At 40.3% G+C, this 12,226-nt stretch overlaps 1 protein-coding gene across 1 annotated transcript in view; it reads right to left on the reverse strand.

Moving 5' to 3' along the window:
* Positions 1–238: 238 nt before the first annotated feature.
* Positions 239–12,226, reverse strand: part of GALNTL6 (polypeptide N-acetylgalactosaminyltransferase like 6) — a 1,123,375-nt gene continuing 1,111,387 nt past the window's right edge. Inside the window, exon 13 of the mRNA XM_029938762.1 lies at positions 239–1,404. Within this exon, the coding sequence (XP_029794622.1) occupies positions 1,237–1,404 (168 nt within the window). The 3' untranslated portion in view covers positions 239–1,236. The remainder of the gene's footprint in view (positions 1,405–12,226) is intronic.

The raw sequence follows: 12,226 nt of genomic DNA on the forward strand, positions 1-12,226 counted from the left end.
AGTTATGTAATCATTCCTCTCTTCACCCCTAAAGTATTGCCCCATTAACAGAAAGTGGTGTCAGAAGCACTTTATTGATGGAAATTCCGTCTGTGAGCTTCCAAGGGAAACAAAAAACATCATTAATATCAGTAATATAAAACAAACAAGTAAAAAAAAAAAAACCCTGAAACAAAACAAATAAAACCACTTCTGTGTCCCCAGCACCGACCACACAGAATTGAAGGGAACCAAGCCATTTTCGCACATCACTTGGAGTGTAGATTTATTTGGATTTAAGAATCTCCTCAACAAATTACATCAACCTCACTCCATTTCCTTCCTTAATAAAAATTATGACTGGACAAACATCAGACTTTTAAAATTCTAAAAGTAATAGAAAAGTAAAAATCGACTTCCTAGGGAAATCCCTCTCCTCAGCCTTGCACGGTTTTGCTGCTTCTGTGAAATCTTTCTCTTTGGAGTCACTTGGTAGCATAGATTTTGTTTTGTTTTGAAATGGGATTCATACAAGGGCACTGAATTAGAACTTCAGCTAATTTGGTGAGCGTGAGTTTCATGAACAATAAGTTACCTCTGCTCTAAAAAGGAAAATGGCAAATGTAAATGAAAGAACGTCAACATTGGAAGTTCGTTTCATTATGTAATTTATGTCTTCCATTAGACAGCGCACCCTCGTTTAAAAATAAAACAAGAGAACAGAATGGTATGAGCACTCTAAAATCATCTGCAGCACTTTGATGGGTTAAACCTGCTTAACCCATTCTTAGTCGGAGAATGGCCCCGAAGAGTACGGCTCACCCCTTAAGCGTGGCTAGTTCTAGACCTGCGGTCTCCTCAGCTTTGCAGAGCAGTCATGCACTCTATTTCCGCCCCCCTCCCACCCAGTTAATAGGATCCATTCATAGCTACTCACTACTGCAGGATTTGACCTGAGAAATGCTAGGATTTATTAACTCAGCAGTTGTTTCGAAAAGTCCTTAAATAATCTTTGCCCTTGGCCAGCAAGGGCACTGCTAGTCTCGAGTTCTCAGATGCAGCTGGTGAGGTTCTTGGCCAAGTTCTTCAGATGCAGGAATTTCTGCAGGACAACCTACTTTGACATGGCATTTACAAATCTTCAAACCAGGCTTCCTGGATCTAGGAAATGTTATTCCTGACTCCTTCGACCCAGATGCTGGCTAAAATTGAGTTTTTATAATCCGTAGGTAATCACTCATTCTTTCCTCCTTCTTCCTAGGAGCTGGCATGGTGGTTAAATTTTTCTAAAACAGTCATATTAAGATGTTCAAAAATCCACTGCTGCGTCTCAGATAGAGGGTCACATCTGGCCATGAAAATCTTCTTCTCTGCGGGGTTGCAATCCACGCAGCTGCTGCTCACAGGATGGAATAATGTTCTGTCCTGGAGGGGTCAGAGAGACAAGAAAGGACTGAAATGTTATACGGCGAATGCTTAGAGCCCAAAATATACAGTGGAAGCAAAATACCCTGGCTTACATTCCAGTGTATACCCAGAGTGTGATAAATAGGCCGCCACCCAAATTAAACAATAGCAGGTTGGATAGCTACGTGGAGAAGAGTTTCCCAGCCTCTACTGGTAGTACATCGGGGCTTCAAAAAAGTTCAGTCAGAAACAGAGGATTCATTCCTTCCCTGATTCCTTTAAAAAGCGATCCATCCATTTCCTACTCTATAATAGGCATTTTGCTACATGCTTGGGTTCTAAAGATGTTAAGTATATGAAGTTGCTTGTCGCGTAGCTTGATCTAGCTATTTGGGGAGAGGAACACAAACAACAATGGTAATTTAGTCTATAGCAAACAACAACAATAATGCACATACACACACAACCAGGAGAGTCATAATTTCCCCTCCCTTTGTATAGAGCCTCTAATGGGAAAGTAAATACAAAAGCAACAGGAACCAAACAAGCCAGGTGCGCCATGGCCCCTCTTCAGAAGATGTGACACGGAGACACCTGATGCACCGGCCGAATCTCAATGTACAAACTCAAGTTTATTGGCTCTGGAGCTTAGTATCTTCTCCAGCCCTCCGTTCTGCCATCACAGCTCCTGGAGCGGTTCAGTTCTCATTGCTTTCTGTAAAAGGGAAGAGGCAGCCTTCACTTCTTTTTTAAAAAGTTGTTAAGTACATGATAAAGATGAACAGTTCTGTGAGAGAAAGGTACTATCAGGAGGCAAAGTTTAAGTGGTGAGCAAGCTCACTATGTAAATAGGCTCTACTAACACACATTTCTTTTTCTTTTTTTAAGTAATCTCTATGCCCAGTGTGGGATTCAAACTCATGACCCCTAGATCAAGAGGCGCATGCTCTTCCAAGTGAGCCAACCAGGACCCCCAAAACACCCCTAAAAAGAGATTGTTCATGTAGGGAAACAATAAAAAGATTGTTCAAATAGAGAAAAGGAAGTTAATGCAAAGAGAAAAAGATCTTGCCTCAACTAGCAATAAAAAGTTTTGTCTCTTATGGTGTCTATGGGAAAAAAAAAAAAAGCCCATCCTCAAATCACTGTTTAAACGTCATCATCAAATATTGTATTTTAGGAAATGTCCAGAGGTTCTGATTATTTTCTTTAGCTGAGGAATCTTTGACTCCCAGTGCTTTGAGAGTTAAAGAGATTCTCAGGCAACCTGTGTCAACATTCCTGGGCCGCTCCTGGATGTAGACACTCCATCAACCAATATTTAATATCCTTTTAGAATCCGGATGTTTGCACAGTTAGGCACTGTGCGAGGGAGAATAAGGAAGGAGAAAGGCAGTGCTGCCAATTTAGCGGTTGTTTCTATTTAGTGCAAAGAGCTCTGCCCAAGACAAAGGCTCACTTTTCTGTTTTCTTAAGTTTCCTGGGTTTTTTCATGGATTTTCCTTTCCTTCCACAAAGAGGGCTCCTGAGGCGTCCTTCCCATTTTCTTCACCTTAGGCTTTTTGACCAGAGGGGAAGCTCTGAGGAACTCTCTCCTACTCTGCGTGGAGGGAGCAGCTTCTAGGAGGGGGGGGCGGCTCTGTAGCTCACCCCACACATCTTTCTCCCTTGGGGTGAAGCTTAAGGTTATAGACCCCTTCTCCCAGCTGCAGTGCGCCCCTCCCGCTTGCTTCCTGGCATCTCTCACACTCAGTCTCCTGCCCCCTAACTTCTACCAGTTTAGCTACATGGGCCTCATGTATTGAAATCAGTTTTTTAAAGAGCATTCCTAAGCTGTTAGGCTCCTGAACATTCTATTTGACCTACTAAATTCTAATTCATTTTGTTCCACATACATATAGTTCTTTTTCCTCCTTACTTATCTGTGTTTCCTTCTATTGTTCCCTTTGTCAATAGCTCAAGCTCACAACTGTGAGCTTTATATGCTCACAGTGCCTCCCCCAAAGCACATATTTCTATGAAAGCTAAAAAAAAGAAATGAGCAAAGAAAGGAGTAGAATGCGTTCCTATTCTCTTTCCTTTGCCAGCATGTGTACTTCAGCCTAGATGCAAAAGCCAAACCAGATTTTCTGAACAGTATTTGCTGAGCTGGAAGGTGATCGTATTTCTCCCAAACTCAAACTGGAACACTTTCTCTGACAGATACAGGCATATGCATGAGGACAGTCAGACAGTATGCAAATTCAGCACGGCCCTGAAAAATCCAGAATATGTTTTCCGTTATAGTACTTCATATTCAAATAAAAGTTGAAAAGTTGAATTCCTTCAATCCATCTATGGCTGAGAAGCTTCAGCAGTAAAATGAGAGGGTGGAGAAGATTAATCTGTAAGGCCTCTCCTGACCATAAAATCGAATGAACATTTTATTCCAAAGTTCACTGGTGACAGAGACAAATGGCGGGGCAGCAAACTAGAAACTATCAACAGTACTGAGTAGATTGATAGATTGATCATTCCCTGGTTATAGACTGAGCTCTATTCACCCTTGTCTTTGGAGCAGCCAATAGGTCCTAAGGGGACCTTGGGCCTTCTGGAGGCCTGTCAGCCTCTCCTGACCATGCTTTTTCCACTTTTGACCTTGGGGGCTGCGTACATTGCCACCTTTCTACTTCTTACGAAGCTAAGCTTTTGGATTATGAAATGTCTCAACTGATGGTTTTCATGGTTGGAATTAAGTCAGTGGACCGAGTAATCGTTCATCAATATGGTCTCATGTTCTATGACCGCCCTTTGCTCCCCTCCCCTTCATCTCATGAGAAGAGATGGTCGTAACAGACTTGAACATAATTTTTTTACTTTAGAATAGACTTCTGAGTGCTTTGACAAGTCTGCTGTTCCAAAAAAATCTCCCTTAAAGGGTGCTTTTAACTGGACTGTTCCTTGTTCAGTCCTGATGGGGAAGCACAACATATGTTCTATCTGTTCAAGGTGTAATACAGCAAACTACATCTCTGGTACCTCCCCCTCCTTCCCTGACTGCTCCTTCCCTTGTTTTTCCTGTTTTTTGTTAAGTATATTTAAAAAAGTGTTTATTTATATATATATATTTTTAGCAAAGGGAAACAGAGAATCCCAAGCAGGGTTTATGCTGTCAGTGCAGAGCCTGATGTGGGGCTTGACCCCACAAACCATGAGATCATGACCTGAGCTGAAATCAAGAGTTGGACGCTTACCCAACTGAGCCACTCAGGTGCTCCTCTTGTTTTGTTTTTGCCTAGGAAAATTAGAAACTCTTGAGCAGGAAATGAAAAAGTTCAGATCCAGGATTATGGAACTGCCCTTCATAATCAAATCAGGTCAGATGAAATATCTAATTCTGGCCATTCAGCTCATGCTGTGAAAGGTGTAGGTGGGTCTTTCCCGGCAGGTCATTGAAAGGGACACCTCTCCAAAGCAGGCCTGTGATTTGCTTGGCATCTGTGTGATGTTTGCAGGCCAGCACTAAATTTGATTAGATTCCATGCTTCTACAGCATCTGAACTTTGAAGGAATGAGTAAGCATCCCACGTTGTGTTCAAGGTAGTAAAAGAACAAAACGCCACAGACGCTAGGACAATAAAAGAAGTCTGTGAGTTCACAATGTATGGAAAGATGATCTTGAGAATAATATTCCCACATAGTGGAAGGCAACCTAGTACTGGGTATAGGGCTGGGATTTTGTTCTGCAGGAAATTTGGATCAAATTCTAGTCATGCCACGCACTTGTGTGACCTTGGAGAGTATTTAATTCTTAGAACCCCAACTTCCTCCTCTGTAAAATATAGATAATACTATATCCTTTGCAAGTTTGTTGTAAGGATAAGATGAATTAAAATATGTAAAATTGCTGGCACAATGTCCTAAATATAATAAGTGATTCCACTCTGCATCTTCCCTTAATTTATTTTTAGTCAGGGAGCATCCCCAATTCTAAAAATCAGAATGTACAAACCATCTGGTCCAAGACCAGCTATTCAAGACCAAATTATATTTTCTGAAATCCTGGCAAAATAGAATTTGCAGCACCTTTCTCAACCAGTTATCTAAATTGGTATACCAGTACCTTCCATTTTAAACAACAGGATCTCTCGGGGTACTTGGGTGGCTCAGTCAGTTAAGTGTCTGACTTCAGCTTACGTCGGGATCTCACAGTTCCTGTGATGATGGGCTCTGTGCTGACAGCTCAGAGCCTGGGGCCTGCTTCAGATTCTGTGTCTCCCTCTCTCTCTGCATTTCCCCCACTCAGAATCTGTCTCTCCCCCCCTCAAAAATAAATAAGCATAAAAAATTTTAAACAAAGGATGTATGGAACAAAGGTGATATATGGCTCTGGAATGAGCCCTTCTTTGTAACTATGATCAGAGTTTGTATTTGATTCATGTGTTTCAGCCCTTTGCCTGAAATACAACACTATTCAGGTCAGCGTTCAAGAAGTATTTATTAAATGTCTTTTGTTTTCTGGTATGTATGGAGATAAGCTTAGAAAAAGAATCTCAGAGGTATCTCCTGACCTAAGAAGTGGGGGAGACCAACAAGTAGAACAAGAACTGTATGAAGTAAGAAAGTGTCAGAGAGATTGTAGATGAGGGGGAATAAGATGTACTAGGGTATTTCAGATGTAGAGAAGAACTTGAAAACAGACATGTGATAACATGTGCATCTATGCATTCAATTTATTCAACAAAAATTTATTTGGGGCCTACTCTTTATCAGGTACTACTTTAGGTGTCTAAGAGACATCAATGAACACAGCAAGACAAAGATCCGTGCCTCTTGGACCTTACATGCTAGAGGCAGGGCTGGGGGGTGCTCAGTGGGGGCAATAAACAATGAGTGTAACAGGTAAAATATACAGCCAGTGTGCAAACTGAAATAGGGCAGCAAGAGGATACTTCATTGAGAAGGTGATCTTTGAGTAGTCTTGAAGAAGGGGAGGGACTAGCCATGCCAATATCTGAGGGAAGAGAATTCCAGACAGAGAGAATAGCCAGTGCAAAAGTGCTGAGCAGGAATGCACTATGGTGGGTTAGAGGAGCTCTGAGGTGGGTGGGAGGCAGAGTTGGCCTGGAGGAGGACGAGATGAGGCCAGAGGTAATGAAGAGCTGGATTATGTGCTGGGGACCAGCAAGTCATTTGGTGAATTCCAGATGATTATATCCAAGAGATATCATGCAGAGACTGCGGTACATTGTTAAGGCTTGATTTTTCATGCAAGTGTTTGGTGGGAGTTGGCCAATGGAGGACTTATTACATTATTCATGGAGCCATGGATCTACATTTTGGGTAGTAGCAGAGAAGAGGGCGGAGTGGGGGTAGGGAGGCACTGGACTCTGGACAAGAGAATAGTCCAGGCTACTGTAGTCATCCAGATTTAAGGTGGCAAAAGCAAAACCAAAAGAAATGGGGGTGAGTTGGGAGAAATGATCTATTTGGGAAGCAAATGTCTAAAACATTCTGATTAATGGAATGTGAGGATTGGAGTGGGGAAAGAAGTGGATGATTGGAAGAAAAACAATATTGAGGCAAGAAATGCAGAAAAAGGAATAGGATCAGGTGGCAGGATGGGGGTGATAGTGATTTCAGTTTTAGGTATAATGAGTTGGAGGCATTTATGAAGCATCCAGGTTCAGATGACCAATAAGCAGATGAATATAGACTGGAACTGAGGATAGCTTTTCTGTGCAAAATGGGAAGAACTGAGTTGATCCCTTCTACCTACCATTCATTTCTGGGTAACATACATTGAAAGAGAATGCTTTTGTAAGAGAGAGCTCTTGCCTGTCCAACACGTTTGGTGTCTAATATGCATATGGCTAGTTTTTCATCCTAGTTTTATCCCTGACAATAATCTTTGATGGTCACTTAGTTTGTCAGTGAGTTAGGTTTTCCATCTACAAAATGAATGGCGTAGAGAGGAGAGTAGGATGAGATAAGAGATAAAAATATCTGCCTTCCCACCTCTTTGTGTTGTGGGGAGGAAAAAGGTTGATATATGAATGTCCTTTGTGTTCTGGGAGAAAGACAAATTAGACAGCTTTTTCCTGCCTATTTTTACTTTTGGCATCTGAGAGAATGCAAATAATACATTGATGGGCATAACAGGGACAAAGCAATCTTATTGTCTATCCTTTTCCATTTTTTTTCTTTGACAGTTAGAATTCCTCACAGGAAGACAAAATTGGTCTTCTTGCATCAGTAGCTAATTTGGCCAATCAGAAATAATGCTTCTTAATGTCCTGACAGAGGCCCTTGGCATGTGCCTTAGACACCACCAGCTATGGCAAACCTTCAACCCCTACTCCTTGGTCTTCTCACTGGCTTTTCTGGGCTACAGGCAAGGGATGTACATGAGTGTATCCTCAATTCTCCATAGGAGCCAGAATTAATAAGAAGTCTTATCTGATTTATTAGGTCTTTGCTCTCCAAACCATTCAAAGCCTTCTTGGCCTCTCAGATAAATTCTTAGCATGGCCAACAAGGTCTTGAATAGTCCTGTCCCAGGCCAGATGTCTGGTCTTATAGTTCATCATTCTTCCTCATGCTCACACCTTTCAACTGGCTTCTCTCTGTTTTTCCCAGAAAACCAAGACTTTGCATACATCAGGGGCTTTGCATAAGCTGATTCTATATCCAGAGTCTGTTTCTCTGTCACTTCCTCCTCTTGTCTAATTTCTACTCATCTTTTAGGTCTCCATTTAAAAGTTAGTTTGTCAGAACAGGCTTGCTTACTTCTCTGACCTGGGTAGAGCCCCATGTTTTGTGTTCTCATAATATCCAATAACTTAATTATTTAAATTATTTTTGTCTGCCTTCCCACTAGACTGAAAGCTCCAACAGTAGGGAAAACCCATCTGCTCCATATCTTGTTTCCATCTGTCCATAGCTCTTCATCTCCCCTCAGTAAACCTTCTGGAAATTATATGAACATAATAATAGCTGCTATTTATTGAGTAGGAATCTATGTGTCTGGCAGTGCTATGTATTCTCATTTTATCTCTCTGAAGCACAGAAGCAATCTGAAGAAATAGTGAATGTGGACAAACAGGAAACTGGGCTCATTTTTTAATTTATTCAACAAACACTAATTAAGCACCAACTATATTCAAACCAGTGTTTTAGGTACTATATGAAAGAAAGTAAGGAAACATCTCTGCTCTTATGGGATCTACCTTCTAATATCTAGCTAGAGCTAAATAACTAAAATGGCACCAAAATGTACAATATAGAGATACAACAAATTAGCCCATTTTCCTCATATGTAACCTTGCTTGGGAGCTAAGATCAAGTCAGGAGGTAGTTTGTTGAATGCATGGTTTATAATAGCTAACACTAATTGAACTCTTAAGTACCATGTCCTTGGTACATTTAAATTCTATTTAAGCATCATGGCAGGACTCTGAGATAGATATTATTTTCCCTACTTTATAAAAGGGGAAACAAAAGTGCATAGCAAGGAAGTTTCCCAGGATCCCAGATCCAGGACCCACACTGGAACCAGAGCTCAAATCTTCAATCCTACAGGACCCAGAGCCTCTGCTCTGGATCTTGAAGTTACGTTTCATTGTCCTTCTTGGCTGAGCCAACCAGCAGTCCTGCTCTACCTCCACCCCTGCTCAAGAGCTAATGCTGATTTAAATTTAAATACTAAGTTGATGTTTTAAAGTTCTTATTACCTAGATTTTTTTTCTGTTAGTCTACATGTTGGCAGGCATTTAATTCAGGAAGCCTTTGTCCTTAGGTTAGAGCCTGGGATAGTCTGCAATGGAGCCTCTCTTTTTCTGAGTGACCAGAAAGAATGGCAGTCAGTTTCTTAGGTAAAATGGTAACTGGTAGGTATATTGCCAAAGTATTTTGCCAATGGCAAAAGATAAAAGGTTATGCCAACCAGGTGAGCCATACAAATAAAAACAGGAGTGGAAAATAAAACACTATTGAAAAGGTGGTTTCATGGCTGTGCTGAATGTATTTCCCTCTTGGGAGTCAACCTTCATCTTGGTTGAATCCTTAATTTTAATAAAAGATCATAATCTTTTGGGCTATAGTGACCCAAGTCTCCTAGAAATGGGAGTATGATGTAGACATTGGGTATATTGCTTTCAGCAAGGCATTTGAAAAGCATCTCTTAGTTTTCTTTTGGGCAAGCTGGAGACATATGGGCTAGGAAAAATAACTATTAGGTAAATTTGTATCTGTTTGAATAACTTCATCCAAATGATGCTCATTAATGGATCAATGTCACTTCTATTTATGATCTAAGGCTCAGTTCTGGGCCTTGTGTATTGGGATCCACAACTTAGATGAGGGCATAAATGCACGCAGATCCAGTTCATGGATGGAGCAAAACTTGTTTGATGGCTAATAAGCTAGATCAAAAAAATCAAAATCCAGGTTGAGGTAAATCTGGTGAAATAGAATTTAGTAGAAACAAATGGATAGCTATACAAGTACAAAAAGATGAATTATATAGGTATAAGACTGTAGAGATGTATCTATGTAGAAAAATGAGAAAAAGACTGAGTTTTTTTACTGAATATTTATTAAAAAGATAAATATGTAAAGTTAAGGTAGAAAATCAATAAACTCAACCTAAATGAACAAAAATATATATAAACGAAGGGGAGCTATAAGTTCATAACAAAGGGCTAGAAACAGATTCTACTTTCTTTGGTCAGAACACACCTAGAGTATTGTGTCCTGTTCTGGGTATCATGATAGTTTCTAGAACTACTTGGAGTGTGTTAGGAGTGAGTGTCCAGGAAGCTGAGATAGATCCAAATTAAGTCATATGAAGAGTAGTGGTAGGAAATTGGGTCATTGGATCAGGAGTAAAGCATAAATATCAGGCAAGCATTGTTCAAATATTTGGGATCTGTATTCAGTGAAATGGATTAAATTTAATTGGGTTGTTCTTTCAAAAGCCAGAGAAGAAATTTTTAATTGTTTTTATGTTTATTAATGAGAGAGAGGCAGAGCACAAGCAGAGGAGGGGCAGAGAGAGGGAAAAAGAGATAGAGAGAGAACCAGAAGCAGGCTCCAGACTCTGAGCTTTCAGCAGAGCCTGGCACAGGGCTCAAACCCATGAACCATGAGATCATGACCTGAGCCAGAGTTGGACGCTTAACCAACTGAGCCACCCGGGCATCCCTGAAGGAGGAACTTTTAAATACATGGGACTGTCTAGAGATGAATGAGCTGAACTGGGAGTGTGGGACTGCCTAAGTATGACCACAAAATCCAGGATTTTGTAGTGGGGCTTCATATATCATAACCAAAGTTGAATTACACGACTTTTAATTAAACTCTTTGTATATACTTCTCTCATTTTTGTCCTAAATCAATACCTAACCAGAATGCTTTAAAAATAAGAACCTTGTGGCCTTCCATCTGGCATCTTTGTGGACCAGCAGGATTTTATGAACTGAGAGGCCAAAGTCCTGGCATATATCACAAGTTACAATAAATAATCAAATGTAGGCACATGCCAAGACTTCCACCCACTCACTCTGTAAACTAATGTGACTGTTGCAATGTTATCAATTTAGCCTGAAAAGAAACTTCTTATCTGTACTTCCTGTTTGATGTTATTTTTAAGTCCTTTCTAATGGCAGTTAAACTATAAGAACACCCCAGGGAGCGACTGAGAATAGTAATTTAAACCTTTCACTTCTGGTCTTTGGGGAGGCTGTGTATGTGGTTCTGAGACAAAGAGATGTGTTACGGATTTTTGTCTTCTGTTTTTCTTTTTTTCTTTTTAGTTGAAGTATAGTTGACACTATGTTACATTGGTTTCAGGTTACAACATAGTGATTCAAGACTCTATACCTTATGCTGTGCCCACCACAGTAAAGTTGCCATCTGTCACCATACAACATTATTACGATACCATTGACTGTATTCCCTATGTTGTAGCTTTCATCCCCACGACTTATTCTTTCCATAACCGGAACCCTGTATGTTTCACTTCCCTTCATTCTTTTTGCCCAACTCCTCAGCCCTCTCCCCTCTAGCAAACATCAGTTTGTTCTCTGAACTTAAGGGTCTGTTTCTGCTTTTTGTTTGTTTGTTCATTTGTTTTTTTTAGATTCTACATATAAGTGACATCATATGATATCTGTCTTTCACTGACTGAGTTATTTCACTGAGCATTATACCCTCCAGGTCCATCCATGTTGTTGCAAATGACAAGATCTCATCCTTTTTTAAAAATAGTTGAATAATATTCCATTACACACACACATACATACACACACGCGTGTGTGTGCACACACACACATATATAGATCAGATATTTTCTTTATCCATTCATCTATTAATGTACATTTGGGTTGCTTCCATGAAGATTTGTTAAATTTATCCAGCACAACTTGGGGTTCATGAAGGAGAAGATCATTTCAATAATTGAGCCCAGAGTTTCTTTAATCCATTTAAAAAATGCTTACTCGTATCATAGGAATTCCTGAAGAGGAAGACAGAGAGAAAGATCCTGAAGGGATACTAGACCAAATTATAACTGAGAATTTCCCAAATCTGGGAAAAGAAATAGACATTCAAATTCAAGAGGCACAAAGAACCCCCTTGAGACGTAATTTGAGTTGGTCTTCGGCATGACATATCATAGTGAAACTGGCAAAATATAAATATAAAGAGAGAATTCTGAAAGTAGCTAGGCAGAAGAGGGCCCTCACATACAAAGGGAAACCTATCAGAGTGGTTTCAGACCTATCTAATGAAACTTGGCAGGCCAGGAAGGAATGGCAGGAAATCTTCAATGTGATGAACAGAAAAAACATGCAGCCAAGAA

This window comes from Suricata suricatta, chromosome 1, assembly GCF_006229205.1.
Source record: "Suricata suricatta isolate VVHF042 chromosome 1, meerkat_22Aug2017_6uvM2_HiC, whole genome shotgun sequence".
Lineage (NCBI taxonomy): Eukaryota > Metazoa > Chordata > Mammalia > Carnivora > Herpestidae > Suricata > Suricata suricatta.